A 25,547-nucleotide genomic window follows, 5' to 3' on the forward strand; every position below is an offset into this window, starting at 1 on the left:
TCTATGAGAAAAGATCAGGGAAGGAACAGCAGGAGCACATAAGGGATGTCGTTTTCCTTTCTGGTCTAGCCTCTTCTTTTAACACTGCACCTTCTTTTTTTTTTTTGACACTCAGCAGCTTCCAGTCTTTCTCAAGTTCTCCCAAGTCCCACAGAATCTTTGGGGAAAGTCTTGCACATTAAATGTATGGTGTTTAAGGTGTGTGCTTCTTGTTTCGTTGAATGGCGAATAGAGACAGGGCTAGAATAAGATCTTTAGAGGCCCTAAGCACTTAAAAGATTTTGGTGCCTACATATATATCTAATTCAAAATATAACAATAATAAACCATAAAATAAAATTATATTTTTCAAAATAAAACAAAACCAACAGTAAGATGGAAAATAATGTTTATTTTTTACACTTCCACTTTATTTATATCTGAAAATTTTTCTCCTACTTTTTCTAATTGCAAAGTCTTTGATCAGATCCTCATAACTAATCTTGCATAACACATCTGCTTCTATACTTGGTAGAGATAAGGCATCCAGCCTGTCTTCTTGCATAGTTGTTCTGCTGGGATTTTTGATAATCTTCAACTGAGAAAACGAACACTCAACTGAGCAATTTCTGACCACTAATGTTGAAAATCTGGCAATGGAAAATTTCTGTGGTGCCCTACTTGATGCCCTAAGCACATGCTTATTTTGCTTAATGGTTAATCCTGCCCTGGACACAGAGATGGTTGAGAGAATATGTGCAGAAACTAGCCTAAGGCATAACGGTAAAATTTGCATTGCTCCACCCAGTTTTGCCTGTGGCCCTGCCCAGCACTGGCATGTGGCCCTTGGAAAGTTGCTCAGAACAGAACATAGCCCTCATAAACTAGAGAACTGTGCGTGAGAATTTGGTTGCAGAATTTACAGGGCCTGGCTTCTCCCCCAGGCACACTTGAAAGGCCCTCTGGCCTCTGGCTTCCTTTGCTCCAGCAAGAAGCCAGGAATGCACTGCAGATCTCAACCTCCACCCAATCCACTGCTTTAGATTCTGCTCACACACCATCATCATTTTCCACTGAGCTGCGACCCCTGATAGCTCTCACTCATTTCAAAAGGGAGCAGCAGGAGAATGACCCTACCATCCCCATCAATGCACAACAACATGTTGCTGGTTGTTTCCACAGTTGCTACATACATTTGGGAAGTCCAAGCCCAGCGTCTCCTTCGCATTAAGCCACTGACTTGCATCAAAATCAGGAGCTGTAAATACAGGTATGAAAAGTAAGTTTTCTCCTTCATAGCCAGATTCTCTTGTGTTTTTGGCTCCATTCCTAAGGATCCTAGTAATCTCATGCTGGGAGCCATAGTCCAAAACAGCCAGTGCCAGGTTGGGGAAGGTCATTCTAGCTGTAAAAACACAGGGCTGAATTGGCCACTGTCCAATATACAACCCATACTGCATACAACAGCAAGAGATCATCTGTTGCATTCCAAGTCGCATCACTAAAACATTTCATGTGGTCTGCATTAAACACACATACAACCCTTGAATCCTTGAGGTTCGCCAGGAAGTTTTGCATGTTTAAAAGCCAGAAGGCATACTCAGAAACCCTTAAGTCAGGCTTCCTCAACCTCGGCTCTCCATATGTTTTTTGGCCTACAACTCCCATGATCCCTAGCTAGCAGGACCAGTCGTCAGGGATGATGGGAATTGTTGTCTCAAAACATCTGGAGGGCCGAGGTTGAGGAAGCCTGCCATAAGTGATCTTGAGAGTGCATGGTTACTTGAGAACATAAAGGTCTTTCTGGCTCAGATCAAGGTCCTCCTAGCCCAGCTATCTTTGCAGGAATCCCAGCAAGGAGTGGCCTCCAGAACTCGCAAGCTGCTGTCTACCTTCAGTCCACCCCTGAAGATCAGAGTCAGCAGCTGCACCAGGATTTAATCCTACTCTTTTGTGAAAGTCAAATAAAAGGTGCAAGTTACTATCTATCTATCTATCTATCATCTATCTATCTATCTATCCATCTATTTTTAAGTGTTCTTGGATGTTGTTTTCTCTGCTCTCTACCATTCCCACAGCTAGATAATTCAAAGACACTAAGCAAATAAAATAAAATAAAATAAAATAATAAAATAAAATAAGGCAACTGGCAATAATCCTAACTGCTGATGGGATTCACTATTGGCTGCAAAGGGACAGCTCCTTACCATCTCCAGGTGCATATTGTTTATCCTCAAATGCGGTCCCTGTGTATTCCAGAAGGAGTCGGATTGCATGGGCAAGCTGCAAAAAGGAAGAGACAAATATTTAGTGGCAGAATAATCACCAGTGGTGGAAAAAGCAGACAATTACATCTGCTCCAGACTAGCAATGGCCCAAGGCAAAGGATACTGACATGTCTGCTGATACTTCACGGATGAAGATAGCACATGCTAACAAGGTTACTATTCAATAGCCTCCTCGCATTACTGAAAACCCTGTTGCATGTCAGCGGCTGTGATCAGACATCACATAAAACCATGGTTTATTGTGACAGGAAGGAGCCTACCCTCTTGGCTTGGGTGCTCCCCACTCCTTTTCAAGCATAGGAGCAAGATCAAAAGCTTTCATTTCTCATTTGTTTCTTAATTTTAAATATTTCTTAGCCACCTTTCATCAAGAAGATTCCAGCATAGTGTATAAAAGTGTGAATAAATCTGTTCCTGCAACATATGAATAGAATACAAAACAAACAAAGAAAGAGAACAAGAGGGAAAGGTAGAAACAGAGAACGAAGGCAGCTCCAACAAAAATATTGCCCCAAATGCCTGGGCATGACAGCGACTGCTCCAGAAAAAGAGAAAAATACAGCATATTTTAATGACAGGAGAAATGGGGGTCAAGTGGTGGTGGGGGAAAAGCTCCTTATGGGAGGCACCTGCCTTCCCCCCACTGCCACCCTGGCACCACCTACGCTGGGCAAAAAGGAAGAGCTGAATGTGGCACTGAAAAATATTGCCATGTCATTGCCATGCAGAAAGCATTCCACATTCAAGGCACCATTACAGAAAAGGAACTCTGTTCCAGAAGGTCCTTGGGGTAGCTGGGATAGCTCAGTCGGGAGAGCATGAGCCTCTTAATATCAAGGTTGGGGTTCGAGCCCCACGCTCGGCAAAAGATTCCTGCTTTGCAGGGGGTTGGACTAGATGACCCCTCGTGGTCCCCTCCAACTCTACAATTCTATCTTTCTAGGATGCTAAGTGCCTTTCCAGGAGCTCTCCGCGCAGGGACAAACTGGTACCTTGAACAAAGATCTGGGGCCGGGGAGCAGGATGGGGCTGGAATGTGCTTTTTTGCACCTGCACAGAGCGCAGGAAGAAAAGGAAAGGAAAAAAAGACGTGGCCAGCCTGCCTCCCTAGGACTCCAGAGACGCGGGTCTGCCGGAGGGAGGCGGCTGAATTTTTGGCAAGATGGAACTGGCTCCTTCTCCTCCTGCACCACCATCACTGCTTTTCACTCTCGCTGATGACACCGTCACCCAACTGTTATCCAACCCTTTTTGGCACCGGATTGAAGAGGTAAGAGGGGAGGGAAGCGGCTCGGCGCCGGGATTGGCTGCTCAGCTTGCCCGTCGGGGCGTATCTCCGAGCTTCCCCGTGAAAATCAAGGGGGAAATCGCGGCCACAGGAAACGCGCTGACGATGCAATCCCGTCGCCCCCGCGCCAAAGCCGGAATTTCAGGGAACTCGAGGTCTGGCGCTGAGTCACGCCATCCCCGCGTGGGGCCTGATGCTGTCTACACGGGCTGGCAGCGACTCTCCGGGCTTTCAGACCGGGACTCTCCCACAGGTGTCTGGAGACGGCGGCGATTGATCTTCAGCGTGCTAAATAGATGCTGGAGCGCCGGACGTTTGATTGATTGATTGTATTTCTATGATGCTTTTCACCCAAATGAATCCCAAAGCAGCTTACATACAATAAATAAGAATAACTCAGTGCCGGATTTACCTATAAGCTAAACAAGCTATAGCTTAGGGCCCCACTCTCTTGGCCCCCCCCCAAAAAACTGGATGTTCATTTCCAAAATATAAGATAAAAAACAAATAAAATAAAACCTACATACAGCAACAGTGTTTTGTGTTGTGTAAGCTCCTATTTGTTATGTGCAAATGGCTTTGGATACCTATTAGGTCCATAAATTACCAAATAGCATATATTCAACACAAAAAACAGCGACAATTTGTTGTTGGCAAAGGACAGGTGGACATATAAAGGGCCCCATTACCTTCAGTAGCTTAGGGCCTCATCAAACCTAAATCCGGCCCTGATAGTAGGATATCCTTGTCTTTCCCCGAGTTGGGTGGCTTAGTAAGCGGGGAGAGGGTTGCAGCCTGAGCCTCTCGCCGGACTCCGGCAGCCCGTTTCCCTGTCTGTGATTTTTTGACTCCCAGGCAGAAGTCAACGGGCGAAGTTTTCTACTGCCGCTGCAGATGCGTCTTCGGAAAGCTGCACCTGTTGCACGTCTGCCTGCGAGGCACTCATAGAATAGACGCCCGCCCATCAGAAGCAGAGCGTGAGTTTTGGTACCAAGACCGGAGCTCTGCTGGCCAAAAGACATCCCCAGCCTGCCCCCCGCCAACCAAGGACCCCGACGTACCCCACGGATATCCCAGTAGCCCAGCGTCACCCCCATCTTCGTCCGGCGTCGCTGGCTGCTGTTGCTCGGCTCAGGTAGAAGCAGGAACCCCGCTTTCGTGCAAAGGCTGAGCGCCGCTTTCAAACTTGCCCGGCGAGTTTCCGGGAGAAATGTGGATGGGCGACTCCCATTGCGAGCTCCGTATTACCGAGGCGGGCTCCGCCCCCCAATCGCTCTCGTTTCCAGAGGCTTGCCTCGCCTCCCGGCCTTGGAGCCTTTCCTCCAACCTCGCCAGTCACTTCTGTTGTCCTCGTAGGGGCGTGGGACTGCCAGCTCCTCCTCCTCCTCCAGCCCCAGACCCACTGAAAGCAAACGCTCCTCTTTAGATGGTTCTCCTGCAGCTTTGCAGATGCTGAGGATAATTTGCACATCACAGATCTCTTTGCAAAGAAGACTTTTAGAAAGGTCAGGGACAGGGGTTGTGAAAGAAACAGAGCAAACTAGGTGAATTGAGAGTGATGCACAGGAGAGGAAAAAATAAAACCCTATGTGTTTTGGGCGTGGGGAATGTTAAGCTGTAGGACTGACCTTTCTAATCTCTGGGTCCAGCAAGTGATGAAATCTAATCTTCTAATACCTGTAATAGCCAGGCTAGCCTCCTGGACAGGTGTCAGAAGAGCAAAGGAAGGGACTCTGTGGGAGACAGAAAATAGGTGGAGCCCCTCCCTCAACTCCCTTTTTTAAAAAAAAGTTTTTATTTATACTTTTCAAGTTTATACTTTTCATTAGTTTCTTCCTTCTTGTTTTAATAAATTTCTGTGAGTTGTCCACCCTTCTTTCATATTCTTTTTCTTTACTGCTATAGCTTCCAGCACAGGGACGCGGGTGGCGCTGTGGGTTAAACCACAAAGCCTAGGACTTGCTGATCAGAAGGTCACGGTTCGAATCCCCGCAATGGGGTGAGCTCCTGTTGCTCAGTCCCTGCTCCTGCCAACCTAGCAGTTCGAAAGCATGTCAAAGTGCAAGTAGATAAATAGGTACCGCTCCAGCAAGAAGGTAAATGGCATTTCTGTGCACTGCTCTGGTTCGCCAGAAGCGGCTTAGTCATGCTGGCCACATGACCCGGAAGCTGTACGCTGGCTCCCTCGGCCAATAAAGTGAGATGAGCGCCGCAACCCCAGAGTCGGTCACGACTGGACCTAATGGTCAGGGGTCCCTTTACCTTTATAGCTTCCAGCAGTGAGAGCCCTAATGGTGTTCTTACCTCTAATAAATTATTGTATTTATCCCAGGCATAGGCAAACTCAGCCCTCCAGATGTTTTGGGATTACAACTCCCATCATCCCTGACCACTGGTCCTGTTAGCTAGGGATGGTGGGAGTTGTAGTCCCAAAACATCTGGAGGCTTGAATTTGCCGATGCCTAATTTATCCCATACTCCATCCCCTCCCTCAACTCTTGGATAGCTAGAAAGACAGAGGCAGATTTGAGAGGGCAGTGATGTGGCCCAGATGTCAAAGCAACAAGCTGGGAGAAGGCAGAGCAATACTTGATTTCTGTTTGTGAATCCATGGCTGTGGCTAGGGGATAAGCGAGACCCTCTTGGGGTGTTAATGCTGTGAACTTCTCCATCGTAGGTTCAGGTTGTACAAGGTGAGTCCTTTAAAAGAGGCCCCATGGATACAGAGTACATATGCTCCATGGGGCCTCTTTTAAAAGACTCACCTTGTATATATGTGTAAGGCAAAGGTAAAGGACCCCTGGATGGTTAAGTCCAGTCAAAGGCGACTATAGAGTGCGGCACTCATCTCGCTTTCAGGGCAAGGGAGCCGGCATTTGTCCACAGACAATTTTCCAGGTCATGTGGCCAGCAGGACTAAACCGCTTCTGGCACAACAAAACACGTGACGGAAACCAGAGCATACAGAAACGCCGTTTACCTTCCTGCCGCAGCAGTACCTTTTTATCTACTTGCACTGGCGTGCTTTTGAACTGCTAGGTTGGCAGGAGCTGGGACAGAACTACGGGAGCGTACCCCATCGCGGGGATTCAAACCGCTGACCTTCTGATCGGCAAGCCCAAGAGGCTCAGTGGTTTAGACCACAGCGCCACCCGTTGTGTAAATAAACTATATATCATAAAGACACCATGGTCTCGTTCCTGAAGGAAGCACACACCCTGAGTATCCCTGGAATCTTGCACCATTCAGGAATTGGGGGGGCTTGCAACAATATATTCCTAACCTCACATTACCATGCTTGGCTCCTTTAGGAGAAAGGATGGGATATGAATTTAAATTTATTAGTAATAATACACACATTTATTTATAGCATTTGCATACCACATTTTCCTCCAAGGAGCTGAGGGTGGCTTACATTTAATCCCTGCCACAACCCTGTGTTACCACAGGTGATGTTTAAAGGCAATTATGTATTGTGTGGGGAAAGGTAGATCTCTCACATAATACTGGGTTATCCAGTGAAGGATACTGGAGGCTTTGGGAAGGACAAAAGAAAAGACTACGTCACATCATGCATAGTGAAACCAATGGCCGCCATCTTGGGTGGCTTTAAAAGAGGATTAGACAAGGCCATGGAGGAGAAGGCTACCTACTGATGGCTACTAGCCATGACAGCGACATTCTACCTCCACTGTCAGAGGCAGTATATGCCCCTGAGTTGCTGGAAATCACAAGTGGGAAGAGTGCCTTTGCTTCTAGTCCTGCTTGTGGGACTCCTCACACGCATCTGGTTGGCCACGGTGAGAACAGGATGCTGCACTAGAGGGACTTTTGGTATGATCCAGCGGAAGTCCTCTAATATAGTATCTTTTCAAAATAATTAGCTGAATCATTCAACCTATAGACTCTATAAAGAATCTATAGAGGGAGAATTTAGAGTAGACCATTGCTCGCCTTTGTTTCAAAAATCCCTGCCCCTGGCCTGAACCTTGCAACTATGTGATCCTAGACAGGGAAGAAAGGAAGTGGTTTCATCACCCAACAGAAACCAGTTGTCTTTGCCTCAGGCTGAGGTGGAAGAGCAAGATGTGACAACCTCCTTATATTTTAACCTACTATAAATAGGGACCTTGGGTTCAGCTTCAAAAACTGGGGTGTAATTCCCCCAAAGACTGGACTTTGTGATAAGAAAAGTGAAGGGAAAATGTGCCTGAAATTAAATATACTTAAGGCAACAGGAAGTAGAGGGAGGAAAGGTAAGAATGAGATAACCAGGACTTGGATTGGATAAGTGTTTTGTGAAATTTCTCTAGGAATGCAGCACCTGCAGTTGAAGTACTTAATCAACAAACCTGAACCGTTTCTTAGTTTCACCTAACAAGAGCTGAACTCTTCATGTAGAGCTCATGGGTTATTACACTGCATGTGTGGAATAGTGATTATTTCTGTCACTAAGTCTTTACAAAATACATGGGATTTCCATGAAATGGAGCTATGAACCTGATTGCAGATGTGCAGTGAGTATTGTTTAATAATATAACAGCAGGTCCTTTTACATGATTTCATGGGAACAATGCACGACCACTGGGTCTTAGTATTTCATGTTGGTGTTGGTGTGTGTGTGTTTTTACCAGATGGTTGCGAAGTTTTGAAAACCTGTGCCAACTGGAGGTACTGGTTTTGGACCTTGATATTTTTTAGCACGGGTGATATTTGGATCTAAATTGGTGAACATAAGATATTTAAATTTATGCAATTGAAGAAAATGGGTTGATTTGTTTTTTCATTATACATATCTATCTATAATACATTTAATTCTTAAAAGACTGAATTCATAGGAAGTTGCATAACGAAACAGGACACTGGAGAAGGCTAATAAACCAAATTGTGTTTGTCCTTTTAGGGTGTATTCACATCAATGGCTTGAGATGCAGCAAGGTCATCTCCCCCCCCCCCCCACACACACAATGTGCCCAGTTGCGTTTCAAGCCACAATGTTTCCCTGCCCCACAACCCCCCTGGAAAGCCTATTCATTCAGATGTCTTCTGCGCTTGCATGCTCATCTGCACAGCAGCGTCTGGGCTATGTTCACATTAGAAAACTGGATACAGAGTAGGTGGCAATAAGACTGAAGGTGGCTTGAGGGGGGGAAATGCATCAAACAGCAGTATTTATCAAGAATCTATAGGATCGATAAGCATCATGGGTGACATCATGTGAACGCAGCTTCAAAAATTAGCAGCGAGGCGGCCCTGGATGTGGAATAAGTGGTAATGTGACTATACCCCCCGTTATGCAGAAAAACTGACTGAAGAACACCAAGAACACCTCATGTGCTGGAGAGAGGGCTTCTCATGCTCTGTATGGATGGTTTTTCACATCTTGTGGGTTGTTTTGATGGGAACTTGTGGCACAAACATGCAGCTTGCCGACAGGACGTCCTGTGTTGGGAAATTAACACTGGTGAGCTGAGGACACCTTGAAACTAAATCTGATGCTTTCTCCAGTGACATTACATATTATCCTACCTACTGAATAAAAAGGGTGCTCCTTTCTTTAGGGATAGAATTCACTGTTATTCAGTTGTACAGGGCGATTTTGCATTCTTCTGCAATGAGGCAGGGCTAGTAGAGTCCTCCTGCTGTGCTCCTGGCCTGGGCTGCTCACCATCTGATACACCTGTCTCAGGTTACCTCTCTCTCCCCCCCCACCCCCCACCCGGCCTTCGTAATCCTGCCTTGCACAGAAATCTTCCCACAACTCTTATGGCGCTCTCTTGGCCCTGCTTCCTTTTGGTTTGCTAGAGGTGTCCCTCTGGTGTTCAGATACCCAATAAAGCAGATCAAGGTTTGGATGTTATATTAGCAGACGTGTCCCATTTCTCCCACCGTTATCTAAACGTAACAGAACTTAAGTCATACTGGGGCCCACAGAGATCTCCTCCCCTGTTGATATGAGGCTGGAAATAAGCATTCTGCTGTAACCAACAGAATGCCAGAGGGACATCGTTGCTGCTGCGAGTGCTAGAAGGAAGACCGCTCCCTACAGCAAGGCCCATTTCCACCTCGCCTAGTGGGCGGGGCCAAGACTCACCTTGAATAGCTAAAAGAGGCTCCTGGGAGGCCGGAGGGACATTGCTGGAACAGCTCTTGGGTTGGGGAAACTGGCTAAAATGTTTTAAAAGCTTCCAATTTTGGTTCCTCTGTTTCATTTTTGTTGGGTTGGTGTTGGTTAAATGTTTAGTTGGGGTTGGCGGTTATTTTAATTTGGGTATACAGGACTGTAAACTGTTTGTTGTTATTGTTTTCTATTGATTTATTTGTTGCTTGTATAGGATATTTTGTTTTTAAATGTTTGATGTTTTTGCTGTGTTTTTATATATGTTGTAAGCCGCCCAGAGTGGCTGGGGAAACCCAGCCAGATGGGCAGGATATAAATTAAAAATTTATTAAAAAATATTATAATAGGTTGAGAGGTGTCCTTGGCTGTGATGTGTGTGGTGCCCCAAACAGTTCCTCTGGTTTGCAAAGGGGCTCAGAAAGGCCCACAATCCCTGACATACACGCACTCACCCTACGGATTCAATCGCTTAACACAAGGCACTGTGGCAACGGAGTCCAGGAGTTTTCAATCCAGACAAACCTTCGGAAACAGTAGCAGGTGGTGGAAGGAAAGCATTTGCAAAAGACGGGGATTTTGGTAGCTGGCACCCATCGAGGTTCCCTTGCCTTGCACCCCCCCCAGGAAAAATGAAGGAAAAATTGTTATCTTTTGCTCCTCTCAAAAGCAACAATCCCCCAGAGCAGGGGTCAGCAACCTTTTTCAGCCGTGGGCCAGTCCACCATCCCTCAGACCATGTGGGGGGCCGGACTATATTTTGAAAAAAAATATGAACGAATTCCTATTCCCCACAAATAACCCAGAGGTGCATTTTAAATAAAAGCACACATTCTGCTCATGTAAAAACACCAGGCAGGCCCCACAAATTAACCCAGAGATGCATTTTAAATAAAAGGACACATTCTATTCATGTAAAAACACGCCAATTGCTGGACCGTCCATGGACCAGATTGAGAAGGCAATTGGGCCACATCCAGCCCACGGACCTTGGGTTGCCTACGCCTGCCCCAGAGTTTTGTTTCAGAAAAGCTAGAGCACCATCTTCTGGCAACTTCGCAACATGGCATTTCGCAATTATTTCATGCTCCACAAGTTTTCTCATCTCTGAAGCATTTTTAATTCAGGAACTACTTTACTATCCTTACTATACTGACCTTCCACCCACCACAAAATCCCAAGTGGCAAGTTTCTTATTTCCATTTTGCAGCTGGGAGACAGTCGCACTTGACCACAGCCACAGAAAGAGCCCATGAAGAGTGGGTTCGAACTTGGGATTTCCCAGCTCCTCAAGGCTGTGCTTAAAAACAGGCATAGGCAAACTTGGCCCTCCAGATGTTTTGGGACTACAATTCCCATCATCCCTGACCACAGGTCCTGTTAGCTAGGGATGATGGGAGTTGTAGTCCCAAAACATATGGAGGGACAAGTTTGCCTATGCCTGCTTAAAAACAGAGTATTTTTAGTTTCATCTAAAATAACAAACACTACATGAATTTGCCAAGACAGCCTCAGAAAGGAGTTTGGAGCAACCAGCTAGCACAGTCGGTGCTAAGTTACTATCTGCTACAACGATCTGCAGCCAAGGACCCTTGAAAAGGAAGGTTCCAACATGCCAAACCTGGAATATTCCACTATATCTGCTTGTATGTAGGCACTCACCTTCTACTTCATGGGTAGGCAACCTAAGGCCTGGGGGCCGCATCCGGCCCAATCGCCTTCTCAATCCAGCCCGTGAATGGTTCAGGAATCAGCATGTTTTTACATGAGTAGAATGTGTCCTTTTATTTAAAATGCATCTCTGGGTAATTTGTGGGGCATAGGAATTTGTTCATTTTTTTTCCTTTTCAAAATATAGTCTGGCCCCCCACAAGGTCTGAGGGACAGTGGACCGGCCCCCTGCTGAAAAGGTTTGCTGACCCCTGTTCTATTTGATACAGCACTGGGCATTGGATGGAGTTCATCCCCCCCCCCCGAAGTTGTGAGTCATTGCTATGTCTTACACCTTAAAAAGCAACGACGACAAAGTGCACTAATTCATGTACTCGGTGAAAGGAGACAGGAGCACTTATGTGGATAGTAGCCTTGCATTTTCATAAACTACCTGTCTCCACCAGCGAAATAGGCCCCAAATTGTTCAAACTACTGCAAATATATATTTATGCAAGCCTGGGTTAACTAGAGATATCACTGTGTGTTACATAATGCACCATGTACAAACTAAAAGCGGGTATTGGGGTAAGGGAGTCCAGCTATCTGGAAACCTCCCGTTTTGAACCAAGCCCACATTCCAGGCAACCTGGGGGTGGTCATGATCGTTAGCTACTGTTTTATGAGCTGCGTTCCAACCTTATCTGGTTGTTCTCTAGGGTCAAAATCCACGAGCTCACATTTTCTTAGATAGGCAATCCTAGCTAAGTTAGATACCTGACCCATAATTTCCTGCTGTTCCTAGCTTTCAAAAGCCCCCCTCAGGAAGCCTTGGTGCAAACAGGTATCCTGGGTTTCATTTCACCCATTTTGCTCTGTGACTCACAAGAAAGGAAGTGTTTTCAGTTCTGTACTGGTCTACCACTTTAACTTACAGGGATACACTCCCGACTCACCACCCCAAGAATTGTCTTCAGTGAAATTATATCAGAATATCCCAGACCTCTCTCTCCTGCCTTCTGGAGAGAAAATAGACCTTTAGCAATGACATTCTGGGAGCGAGTTAATATCTGTGTTTATAGCAACGCAAGCAGCATTTCTTGGCTCTCTGAATTAAAGCACCAACCATGTGTATTTGATGCATTTTCTGTAACTTGTATACATTTATATTTTTGAATGTTTAACATATTAATTCATTTTTTTTTAAAAAAATCATTTCTTAAAAAGGAGTAGTCGCCCTGCAGTCCACAAAGACATGGTGTTGATTGCTCAGTTTGAAAAGTGTACAACTGTCACGGTGGCATTTTTAGACTTTGGTCCTTTAGATGATTAATGTCCCGCATAAAACATACTCCATCCTTGTGTGGAAGCAATCTGAGCAATAGCTCTGTGTGTGGTCTATAAGTCACCCAAAGGAAGAAGTCCATTCAGTCAGAAACAACACAGAAGACTTACTTAAATAATCTTTAATGATGGATCATGCTCATGTTTGATAGGATTTCTAACATCACATTTCAGCACAGACAAGCAGATAGTTTATCCAAACTACGTTGAAATTATCAAGAGTGTGTGATAGGAGGATGCAGTGCTTGCCAGGGGGATACGGGTTTCATCTCCATCTGACAACAAAGCAAAAACTAACATGGTGTGTGCCGCACCAGATACCAAAGAGAAGCAAGGCAGGTCACGGCAAGGAAGGAAGGAAGGAGGGAGGGATCTGTGGGGAGGGGAGAACCCTCTTGACATAGACCAAGGTACATTCAACTCCCTGAGTCGAGATTCCATTATCTTCACAAAGATACAGACCAAAATGCTGTGGCTCCGATCCGCAAGGCTAGCTGAAACCAAGGCAAAACACCTCCACTGCCCTCTCTGGGTACCCAAACAAAAGCACAGAGGTAGGGGAGGAAAGGGAAAAAAGGTTTCCCCCTTTCAGGCCATGGAGGTGAGATGCCAGTCATACAAATAAAACATTTTGACCCTTTAAGCATTCTCCCTGTCCCTCTTGTACACACACAAACACACGGACAGAAAGTAGAGCAAGTGCCTGTTTCAGAGGTAGAAGCTCAAGGGGAAATCTACCCAGTCTTGGCACACTCCATGTACTACTTTAAGCAAGGCACTGGCTGCAGTATGGATCTTCAGATTTTGGTCCACAGCAGCCCTAGATGGAGGGCTTCGCAAGCTCCCTGCCCAACCTTAGAAAAAATAAAAACCCCATTTCTATTGCTGCTGCCCATCTAATGTTTAGCAAATGCATTTTTCCATTGAATCAAAGCTGCTTGCAACTACAAGGTCAAAAGTGCCTTGGCAACAGCAAGGGAGAGGTGGCGCCGTGCAATCGACTCACCACCGAGAAGCCTTTTTTCGTGAGCAATGCAGACTTTGCCCGAGAGTCTGAAAGGAGTGAGCGCTGTCTGAGACTGGTCTTCTACTCCAAGCGGCTGTGCTCACAAGGAATTCCTTATTGCGACTAGTTGCACACAGACTGCTAAGGGGGCCACAGAGGCCCAATATGTCAAGGATGGTGAGCTGCCCACAAGCAAGATTCAGAAGCTACGTGATGGTGAACAGCTTGGGCCAGAGATCTGTGGAAGGGACCCTTCTAACCGTTATGAACCTTTCACAGGGCAGGACTCAAAATGGAGAGCTGGGAAAGGCACGGATCCATGTTCTTCTGCGCGTTTCCATTTTGAGTCACATGGCTTCAGCAGGAGGCAGAAGTTACTGACTGTTGCCTCCTCAGGATTCATTACCCATTCGCAATAAGCAGGAGGCATCAAAGTCAGTTCCCAGAATAGCAGCAACTTTTAAACTATTACTATGCCATGTTTCCTTGCCAAATGTAGAAAGAAGATCTTGATGTATATATGCATTATGCAAGGGCAGACACAAGAGGCTGTTCTCCTCAACCCAATGCAGAGGAAAAAGGAGGTTGCCCACGTGGTCTATGCCCAAGCGTGGCAAGGTGTACTGAGAGCTAACGGCTCTCCCCAAGCTCAAGCAATTGGCAAGAAACCGCTCTTTGACCCAACAGGGTGGGGTTTAAAAACAACAACACTATTCTAGAGCAGGGAGGAGGAGTCAGATTTTATTTGGAACAGTGATACTGAAGTGGGCACCATTTTGCTGATCCAGTCCCCAAACAGCAGAAATGTTCCAAGAAAATAATACAAATATGATGCAGATATTGTTTTTTGCCCTGCTCCTGGGCTAAGGGCAGCTTGTGGGGTGAGGGGAGGGCACCAGTTTAGATCAGATAAATGGATTAACACATGCACTCTCAGTGACACTGATCCAACCAAAATGTTTAAGGTGTATTTTTTGGTGTGTGTTTTTTTGTTTCAAAAGGACATAAATAAAGGAATACTCAAGATGGCTGATCACAGAACGCCCATGTCACATCCATTTCAACCTTAAGGCAAAAGCCCCTGCTAGGGTGGGTGTTACGGCTCCTCTTGTTACACTTAGATAAAGACCTCTTTGTTACATGATTGTAGAGAGGGACAGACAAATGCTAAATATGCCAGTTACCCGGCAGGCTACTTTCTCTTTAACCTGCTGGGCTAGACTCGAAGGCCCACTATTCCCCAGCCACTCACAGTATTTTGCCTCCTAAGGCAGGGGGGTTGAGAACTGGCGCTTTCCCCAAGCAAAAGACACCAGAGTTTAAGGGCTTGAGACAGAAAAGACTCTCACCACATGGCCACGCTGTGCACTGGAGGCTGCAGCACGGGAGAGCTGCGCCAACATGCTGCTCTGATAAAAAAAGGCAGGGCTGCCTAACCAAAGAGAAATAGAGATAGAGAGGATGTTTTATTGGCCAATGAGAAACTCCAGCTGCCAGCAGCCAAACAGAGGACAAACAAAAATCCAACGTAGCAGAAGGCACCACCACTCTGCTCTATCCCTTGGCAGAGCCACACAAACACTCACAGCATCTCATTCCAAATACAACTGGGACACATGCTTCCATGCTGGTGCTTCATTTGGCCTCCATGCAACTGTTGCCAGGCGTCTCTAAGGTCCACTCAGCAGGTCTCTGCCACAGCCTTACTCTTTGCTGTCCAGCCTCTGCTCAAAAACAGCACTGCCAACATCTGCAGGATGCTCTTCCCCCTTTCTGGAACTCATTCTAGAGACCCCAAAAGGAATTTATCTGACACCCCCGCCTCCATTGCCCCAGCAGGTTACCAAGTGCAAAAAAATCCCAACCCATTAATGCCTTTCCAGGAGATAACAGAAGATAACAAGATGCTTAAAAACCAAAACACAACAGGAAATTAAAACGGTCCATGGGGCCGGGATCAGGTGGGTGGGTTGGTCAGGGTCTCTTCATGCTTGTAGGACAGCCCCACCTTGGCAGGCCAAGAAGGGGACGGAGGGGAGATTGTGAGCCGGCCATTCTTCAGCGAGCATCCAGGCTGGAGCTCATGGTCAGAAGGTCTTCCTCCTGGATGGTCTCCAGTTCCTCCGTCTGCACAGCCTGCGTGATGAGGGTCAGTTCCTGGGAAAGTGTCTCATAGCGGTAGGCCACCCGGATGTCTGGCACGTTGGTGCGCCGGATGTCGTTGCCCTCAGGACCCTCCTTGTGGTAGTTGTGCCCAAGCCACTGGCTCTTCACCTGGGCAAAGAAGAAAGAGACCAATCCATTGTTAGGACAAGCAACAACTTAGGCTTTTCCACTGTGCCATTCAACTGCATGGTAACATCCTGTGCCCATGAGCACTTTAATCAAGGCTAGCACCAAGCATAAAATCCCAGGATACCTTTGTCTGTCTTTAAGCAATCTGTAAAAAAGAAACCTTAGAAAACAAAGCCCTGTGGAAGCTGTAAAGAGCTGACAACAAAACTGAGCATACGTCTGGGCTGCTAGGATAATGGGCCACATCTCTATAGTTTCTCATCAAGGCTACAATGCATCTTTTGCAAAAGAAAGAAAGGCAGCTCCATTTATGGTTCTCTATACTCTAAGAGAGAACTTGTCCTCTGAGTGCCACTCCTTATGAGGCCAAAATGGCACCTTTCACATACCAAAGACAGGTTATCAGCAGACCTGGGGGTGAAATGTCAATGTTTTGGAGAAGTACAAACCCAAATGGGTAATGCAAGAATAAAAACAGCTGATTAAGGACTGAACATGCTCAATGAGCACAGAATAGCGACTGACTACTGGGTGGATGGGCAGAACTTGAAAATCGGGGGGAAATGGAATGGAGCACCCTTGAAAATGGCAGGAATCATGAACTGGAACACTCCAAGGTGCAACAATTCCTTATATTGCAAAAGTAGGACATCTTTGTGCAGACATCTCAAAACCTAACAAGGGCAGAGGAGGAGACAGATTATAACCACTCTGATTCCCACCTCCTCAAATCCCACAGGGGCAGAAAATGTGAGCTGCTCTCCGCTGGCCTGGCCTGGAAGAAGAATCCTTTTGGTAAGGAGGGGGACTTCTTTCACATAAAAGGACTGCAGTGGTATTGAGTTGGGAGAAATTGGGCTCAAGAGGCCACAGGGACAGCATTATCCAAAATCAATTCCCTCTCCCATCCACCAGGTTCATATTGACAACCAGGAGGACAGATCCTTCATTACTTAAACTTAAAGGGTCACAAAGTCCGGAGAGGAGCAGGGAGGTTACAGAATACCCACCTCATGACACAACTCACAGCTCAATTTCTGAGCTCAATTTTTTCCCCTTTCAAAAGTGGTCATGCTGCAGAAAAGGCCAGAGAGTGGAAGGAATTGGGCTGAGAAGAGACCCTCTGGGCCTGATCCCAGCCACTGCCTTTCACAGAGCCCAGCTATCACAGGACAAATACAAAGATCTTCAGCTGGAGCATGTTCATGTTTGTGTAAAGGCAGAGTTGGGCAGGAGGCAGTTCTAAACTGATCTTAAATTTCCAAAGCTGGAGACATCAGGCCATGAACCGATACGGAAGGGAGTTGCTGGGGTATTCTTGTGTACTGTATTCTCTGAGAGGTTAGGGAACAAAGGCAACCTCTTTTCAGGGGGGAAAAAGATGTAGCATTACCTTGTGGGAGAAGCCACTCATGAGCACACTGTTGCGTGCAAGTTCGCACATATCACAGGAGCTGAGCTTCCAAACCTGTGTGGCGATGCTGTACTCTTCCATCAGGGGTTCCTGTAAGAGATGGTTTTGTCAGTCCGGCTGCATCATGGACTATATTGCAGATGAGAACATACAGTGGCCCCATCAGGTGTCTAGGGTCCCACTCAGAAGAACAAGCAGGGGGGTCCCCCAATGAAGCAGGGCTGTCTGACCACATTTTGAAAGCAGCAAAGTTATACACATTGTCTTCAAAAAAGGGCACCTCCACATAAACTCCAGAGTCTAAAGTAACCTACTTGCACCCTCTGTTTGTATATAAAGAGCATTAAGGCATGCCACTGAGCTAGGTTTGGAGATTCTGGTGCACACTGGACCGGATGGGTAGGAGTGTGAGATTTATGAGATCATGGGGCATATTCTAGCTACCCGCTACCGCAATTTCTCTGTACTAGACAATTAGGAGAACAGCATGTACTAGGAAAATCAGGACAACGGCATGCGGCGAACATAGCTGAAAAGATGAAGACAGCTGAAGCAACATCTCCTGTAAATAAAGTTCGGTTGTAACCCTGGCCTGGCTTTCCACTACTATCCCTCCAGGCTGAATCAAGCTCAACACTACAGGCTGACTACTATGTTCTTGCTCTGACAGCTGTAGTGGACAGGCATCTGTCCAGACAACTGAACAGTCACTAGGTGGCAGCATTCATGCTGACTTGTTGAGAGGACTCTACTCTGTGCTTGCACAAGCAGAAAAGGAATTAAAAGGAAAATCTGCCTACAAAGTGGAACCCAAGAAATGTACATATATGACCAAAATGGAGACAGAATATGATTCCCGCCCCCCACTCCAACCAAGAACAGTTGCTAAAGTTACTTCTGAAGTCTTCCACAAGGTCCCAGCCCTCAGATCCAAGTTCTATAAGCGTCTGTCATGCAGAAAAGACATTTAACTGACAGCTATCAATACATCTGGCTAGGTAGGAAGGTGAAATGTAGGGCTTCTCCAAGGTAGCTTGCTCTGAAATGCTACCCATTCCATATGTAGGCGAGCTGGCAGGGGGGTGTAGGAGATTCAGTGCATGGATGAGGTATTTGGAGAAGAGCTTTGGCACTTCTTAGGCACTAGGGAATGTCTTGGGGCAAGCCAGACCTCTGCAAAAAGGCCTAGGCTCTACGTGAACTGAGATGTAACTTTTCAGAAACATTCCAAGCAGATTTTAAACTGACGCTCCTAGGGAAAAGCCAACAGGAGCTGGGAAGCATCTGCTTCAGGGCGAGGGTGAAAATGTTTCTGAGCATCCAAGTTAGTAGAATTAGGCAACAAGAACAGAGCAGGATGGGAGAGGCAGCCAAAGGACCTCAGGGGGAAACGGAAGAAATGTGATAATACTGTGAGAGCTTCCAAGCCAAGGTGGGGGTTGCGGTGGGGGAAGGAACTGGAATGCTTGCCGCTAAAAGGAGAAGACTGCTATAGTGGGCATAACAGAAGCTTAGTGGAATGGAAAGAACCCAACCAATGGATTAAAGGTACAAGAAGGGAGATTCCAATTAGGAAGGACATTCGGACACTAATTGCTGTTCGACAGTAGAGCACACTGCCCTGGAAGGTGGCACTCTCTCCTTTAACAGAGGCTTTAAAGCAGAAATTGGATGGCCATCTGTCAGGGATGCTTTCATTGTGATTTCTGCATTGAAGGGGGTTGGACTGGGGGTACCTTCCAACTCTAGAATTCTTTGAAAAGAACCAGTGGAATACACATTCATACAAACTTTACAAGAAGGAAAGGCTTGTCAAAAAAGCATTTTGCTTGGAGTGGGTAGTGTTTTTTTGTGGGGTTTTTTTTTTGCAAGGTCAGAAGTTACACGAGACAGGTAAATGGATGCCATCTGCCACAGGGTCACGGCCTCACTTGGCCTCCGCGACATCACACTCACCTTAGTGAAGTGGAACTGCAGTGGGTCATCTGTGGACAGGGAGACCATGAGGCCCCGAGAGAGGTACTCTGGCAGAGGGTTTCGATGGTAGCTTAAGAAGAGGCTGTTATTGCTGAGTGGGGACATGGCAATGCCAATCTGGGCCAGGTAGTAGAGGTACTGCAGCACAGGTGCCTATGGAAGAAATGCAGGTTTAGGAGCTGGGCAGCACATCTGGGGAGTGTTGAGCTTCGTCAAATCCTTGGCTCAGAAGTGAATAGCAGCAATACCCAGGATGTGCCTCCTTCAACAAGTTCAGAAGGCTCATGAGATGCCAGGAACTGAACCTGGAAGCTTCTGCATGTGCTCTGCCACCGAGTTTGCACATGGGCGCACACGCTCTTGTTTTCCAAGTGTGCCCCCCTCCCCTTCTTACTCTCACCTTGCGGAGCAGGAGGCCATGTGATATGTTCTCAGACAGCATGAAACCAGATACCAGATGGTGGATGGGCCCTGCCTCTCCACAATGGGGGCGCAGCACAAAGGTGTGAAAGCCTCTCTTCCTAGAGAACCAGCGGCAAAACACACAGTTCAGTGTCACTGTATAGTGCCTTCATTTTATCTGCCTATTTATTACATTTATATCCTCCCCAGGGAGCCCAGGGTGACAAACAACAAGTGATAAAACAATAAAAGCATCTTAAAAACTCTTCTAACACAGATGCAGGTTAGGACCAATCTCAGCTTAAAAGGCTTTTTGAAGGAGGATGGTCTTCAATAGATGCCTAAAAAGACAACGGAAATGGAACCTGTTCAGTGTACATGGGGAGGGAATTCCAAAGTGTAGGTGCAACAACACGAAAGTTCCGATTCCTATATTGAGCGGACTTCCTGATAAAATGGCATCTTGCAGAAGGCCCTCAGCTGCGGAACAAATTGATTGACTGGGTATATAAGGGTTGAGGCGATCTTTCAGGTATCCTGCTCCCAAGCTGTAAAGGGCTTTATGCACCAAGACCGGCATCTTGTGTTACGAAAAAGGAGCAATGCTGCTGAGTGCTCCAGATGGCTGGAAAGCCAAACAGGATGTTGATGTTATGGGACTGTACCGTGGGAACCAGGGACAGTCTATTATGTGCTCTGAGCACCGGATGTTAGCTCAGAGTGTCACATGACCCTGTACTGGAAGTACATGGGTGGAGTTATTCTCTCTCTGGCTGCTGATGTGAGAGGGTGCAGACACGTTTCTCTGCACTACTGGAAAGACAGAAATAAAGGCATGTAAATACATTTCTGTCTGTCTCTCTCCCCTCCCTGGGAGTGAGGGAGGAGGGATGGTTGTGTTCTTCTCACGTTGAGGAGAATCGGCCGATAGAGACCTCGCCTTGTCTTGCCGGGAGTCGCTGACGGGGAGGTCAACATGGAATCAAAGCCGGGCACCTGGGGGGTGCCAAATTCCTCTGACTGACAAGGCTTGATTCAACATATGGTAGCAAACGCTGCTGGTTATCTGATCCATGGGAATCGGCATGAGAGGTGAGAGGTTGATGGATCGTGTGCCATCCTCTGCACCAAGGAAAGAAGATAACGTCTGATCAGCTGAACAGACAACTGGACACCAAGAGGGGGTGTTTTCCAAGCAACGGAGCCCCAAAAAGGTATGCTGAATATCGGGCTAAAAGTATGAATGCAGATTGATTTATTCTCTGGTTCACGAGAGAGCTGCGTTTGGAAAAACAGCTCTGAGAGCCTAGCCTTGCATACCAGGCATATTTGCGGTGAGATAACGAAGAGGTATGCACAGTTGCTAAGCAACGACAGTCAGGACAGAGGAAAACTACTGACACCTGGGGCTGGCTCAGTCAGAGCCGGGAAAGCGAAAGTTGTTTTGACTTTGAGACAGCTTGGAGATTGCCTGCCTGAGAGAGAGGCAGAAAGACAGCTCAAAAAGGAGCTTTTGGGATTTTACTAGCTCGAGGGTGAAGAGCTGAGACTTAGATTCAAAATGGATCCCAAGAAGGGGGGAGTCTTGCCTTACCCGCCTCCCCTGACTAATGACAATTATTCATCTTGGTCTGTAAAGATGAAGGCCCTGCTGCAGAATCAGAGGATTTTTGGGGTGATTGAGAACCCCATCCCTCAAGCACCAACCCGAGGTTGGGAATCACAGAATGTGAAGGCCAGGACGGCTATAATTCTGTGTGTCTCGGATGATCAACTTGTGCATATTCAGGATTTGGAATATGCGCGTGAGATTTGGGAAACGCTGCGTAGAACACACCAGAGAGATGCTGGCTCTTCAGCGTTGTTGTATTTTGAGAAGCTGACCAATCTGAGGCTTGCGCCTGATGGAGATGTTCAAGCGCACCTGACGGAAATGAAATATCTGCGCCAACAGATGGTGGAACGCAATTTCCGTCTGCAGGAGGAAGTGTTCTGCTTCATGATGATAAACAGCTTAAATCGGACTTACAAAACGGTTGCCAGTCAGCTGGGTTCCCTTCCGGCGAACGAATTGACCGCGGAGAGGGTGTCTGCCGTTGTTTTGAATGAACACGACAGGCTTGCTGCACTGGAGGTGAAGGACAGGGGGAGGGAAGAACGGAGTTCTAATTCCCCCACTGATGTTGCTACTGGAGAGGATGCTGTAGCTTTGAACGTTGTCCGATGCTACAATTGTGGACAGGCTGGGCATCTTCAGCGGAACTGCAAGAAGCCACGCCAGCCAAAAGGAGCGAAGGGCCGCTCAGCAAAGCCTGAGGCAGCAGGCGAAGGTCATACCAAGCCTTCGGTGAGACCTGGAAAGGCTTTGATGGCGAAAGGAACCACGCCAGATGTTGGACACTCTTTTGTAATCGATACGGGCTGTAATTTTCATATGTCCCCGCACAGAGGACTCTTTTCGACGTTTAAGAAGCAAAGCTTCGCTGTGGAACAAGCCAACGGTCAGAAGCTGGAAGCGACCGGGGTTGGAACTGTGTATCTTAAGAGTCTGAACCTGACTATACACAATGTTTACTTGGTTCCTGAATTGAAGTTCAATCTGCTGAGTGTTTCGCAGATTGCAAAGAAAGGACTGAAACTGTCCTATGATGATAAGAGCTGCAAGATCTTCAAAGATGGAGAGTTATATCTTTCTGCCAGACAGAAAGATGGACTGTATTTGTTGACTTTTGACCAAAGTGATTACATGGAATGTAATTCTGAGTCTAACTTGATTTCTCTTGCAGGTGTGACCAAAACGAGCGCCAAGAAGGTGGCCAGGGTCGACAGAGCGTTTCAGCGGGTGTATGCTGATGTGATTGGTCCTCTAGAACCATCTAGAGGCAATGCAAGATATTATCTTGTGTGTGTGGATCATTTCTCTAACTATGTCTGGGTTTATGTGTTGAGAAAGCCACAGGAAGCCTTGGAAAGGTTTCAGGAGTTTTGTGACAAGGTTAAAGATATGCATGATGCTAACATTGATCGTCTATTCACAGATGAGAAGCAGATTTTTCTTTTACAGGATTTCCAGAGGTTCCTGCAGAAGAAAGGAATTAGACACAAGGTTGCTGTTTCAGCGGAAGCGTGGAACAGGGGTGTCTGTGTAAAAGTGAACAAAGAATTGCAAAAGGGGATGAATGCGCAATTGCTTAGTTCACATCTGCCACATGAGTACTGGGCGGAGTCACTCATGTCGTTTAGTTATGCGTGGGTGAGAAAGGTTTCAAAAGAGTTGGGAAGTTCTCCTTTTGAGAAACTGTTCCAGAGAAAACCTTCTGTTGCCCATTTCAAGGTTTTTGGGTCTCATGTGAGGACAGAAGCTCCAGGTGGAGTAAAGAATGCCAGAGGCATTTTTGTGGGATATGAAAAGGGTCTCTACAGAGTAATTTTGTCTGAATCTGGTCAGGTGATTCTCACAAAATTTCTAGAGAGTGCTCCTGAAAAGGAGAGAGTGATAGTGCACACATTTCCCACAGAGGACGATTCAGATGATGATGATGATTTCACAGAGTACAGTGGTACTGAGAGTGACAGTGATAGCTCGGAGAGCTCAGTTGTCACAGTCATTGAGAGGAAGTCTCACACAATGGATAGGCCTTCACAACTGAAGGATGAACCACTGTTTACCATAGGAACTGGTTCTCCTAAGAGTCCTGAGACAGAACCAGTGAGCAGAGAGGATCAGCACCTCATACGCAGGTCTGAGAGAGTCACAAAGGGTGAACCACCCAAAAGGTACTCAGAAGAGTATGCTAATTTAGCTGTTGCATGTGTTGCTGTTGTACACAACCGAGGACAGGTTGGAGCTGTGTCTAAGTCAGAGACAAAGACACAACAGAGAGTTGCTAGCCAAGGTAATGCAGATGCACTCATTCCTTGGAGGCCAGACAACCAGAGAGGTACACTGGGGAAACGAGTGGCGGGTAGTTCCAAGGGTGGAACTGAAACAACAGGGGAGTGTTATGTGTATAACAACTGTTTGTTTTCTTCTCTGGATCACGCTTTGCTTGCCGCAACATGCATTGATTCTTTTGGGGGAGGTTGTTACGAAAAAGGAGCAATGCTGCTGAGTGCTCCAGATGGCTGGAAAGCCAAACAGGATGTTGATGTTATGGGACTGTACCGTGGGAACCAGGGACAGTCTATTATGTGCTCTGAGCACCGGATGTTAGCTCAGAGTGTCACATGACCCTGTACTGGAAGTACATGGGTGGAGTTATTCTCTCTCTGGCTGCTGATGTGAGAGGGTGCAGACACGTTTCTCTGCACTACTGGAAAGACAGAAATAAAGGCATGTAAATACATTTCTGTCTGTCTCTCTCCCCTCCCTGGGAGTGAGGGAGGAGGGATGGTTGTGTTCTTCTCACGTTGAGGAGAATCGGCCGATAGAGACCTCGCCTTGTCTTGCCGGGAGTCGCTGACGGGGAGGTCAACATGGAATCAAAGCCGGGCACCTGGGGGGTGCCAAATTCCTCTGACTGACAAGGCTTGATTCAACATCTTGAACTTGGTAGCTAACTGGCAGCAGTGTCTTTCTTTTCTTTTTTATCCAAATTTTTAAAATTGATTTTCCAAGATTTTTAAACAAACAAACAAACACCTTAACTGTACTTAATCCAATCTTAGTAACATTGTTAAGTGACTTTCTCAAATCCCCCTAGCTGAATTTCAGTGTATTTCATTGTAACAGTTTTCCAAAACCAATTTTCTCATAAAATTAACTTAATCACTTAACATCTTTCTTTCTTTTCATTTTAACTTTAAACATATTATTCTCTAACATCACATATTTCAGTCCTAGGCCTATCTGGTATTTGCAAGTTTTTCCCATTAAGTTATCTTAGCATATTTAACTAGTCTTTGAATTTCATCCATTACTGGCAGCAGCGTCTTTCTGTGGGAGGAGTAGGCAATGAGCCGTTAGAATGAGAAGTGGAATGGGAACTGGGATCCAAGCAACAACATCAAAGGTGTGAAGCTAATGCAAAACCCAGCAGCCACCTCCAAGGGCTCTGTGAACCTGCTTATCTAATAGGGCACAGTGCTGCGTGCTCAGTCAGCAGGCACCCAAGGAGACTTGGCTCAGGAAGTTGCGCAAAGAGCCTTAAAGGAACAGGACTGGGGAACCTCAGGCCTCTAGACCTCTCTGTCCGGCTCTGGGGGCTCTCCTCGGGTCACACTGCTTACTGGCCCTCTTTGACGTAGGCAGAAATGGATGCTTCTCTGGATGGAGAACAGAGACGGGCATGCAGGGGCAGAAGCTGTACAAAGGCAAAACCCGCTTTTGCCTCTGGTCTCACCCACCACAAACAAGTGGCTGCCAAAGGAGAATGTGGCCCTTGGGCTGTAAAGGTTCCCCACTTTTGCCTTTGAAGCTAGCAGGGACAGGAGTACCGTTCTGGAGTCTCATCCATGTATACTGGGGGGGGGGGGAGGGAAGAAGAGAGCCTCCTACCTGCGCAGGTGATTCAGAACCACCATGTTAGCATATGTGTAGTAAAGGTAGTAGGAATAGGGCGGGTTGTCCTCCTCCACCCAGTTCCCAGGCAAGGGGCTGTCTAAGTTGAAGATGTGGTGCTCTGGCTTTGATTCGTCATCCACGCTGTCAAATCCATCCACCTGCCCATCAAGAAGCCGAGGGAAAGGAAGGAGAGAGAGAGACAGAGAGTGAATGAGGATGAGATGGTCCCACTTATCTAAGGATTTTCCGCCCCATGCAGAAAACTAAGGATTTTTCTGAACCC

General features: G+C 46.7%; 2 protein-coding genes across 7 annotated transcripts in view; both read right to left on the reverse strand.

The window, feature by feature from the left end:
* Positions 1–4,868, reverse strand: part of LOC310765268 (uncharacterized protein) — a 28,191-nt gene extending 23,323 nt beyond the window's left edge. Inside the window, exons 1-3 of the mRNA XM_083620043.1 lie at positions 4,617–4,868; positions 2,187–2,262; positions 1,173–1,237 (exon numbers count right to left, since the gene is read on the reverse strand). Coding sequence (XP_083476169.1) covers positions 1,173–1,237; positions 2,187–2,262; positions 4,617–4,652 — 177 coding nt within the window. The 5' untranslated portion in view covers positions 4,653–4,868. The remainder of the gene's footprint in view (positions 1–1,172; positions 1,238–2,186; positions 2,263–4,616) is intronic.
* A 7,906-nt stretch (positions 4,869–12,774) lies between these two features.
* AMPD2 (adenosine monophosphate deaminase 2) overlaps positions 12,775–25,547 on the reverse strand; it is a 53,690-nt gene continuing 40,917 nt past the window's right edge. For all 6 annotated transcript variants that reach the window (XM_083617792.1, XM_083617794.1, XM_083617791.1 and 3 more), the window contains 5 exons: positions 25,259–25,422; positions 19,760–19,880; positions 19,339–19,512; positions 17,362–17,472; positions 12,775–15,947 (listed from right to left, as the gene is read on the reverse strand). In XM_083617792.1, coding sequence (XP_083473918.1) covers positions 15,732–15,947; positions 17,362–17,472; positions 19,339–19,512; positions 19,760–19,880; positions 25,259–25,422 — 786 coding nt within the window. In that variant the 3' untranslated portion in view covers positions 12,775–15,731. The remainder of the gene's footprint in view (positions 15,948–17,361; positions 17,473–19,338; positions 19,513–19,759; positions 19,881–25,258; positions 25,423–25,547) is intronic.

The sequence above is a fragment of the Podarcis filfolensis genome (genome assembly GCF_964270895.1).
Source record: "Podarcis filfolensis genome assembly, chromosome: 6".
Lineage (NCBI taxonomy): Eukaryota > Metazoa > Chordata > Lepidosauria > Squamata > Lacertidae > Podarcis > Podarcis filfolensis.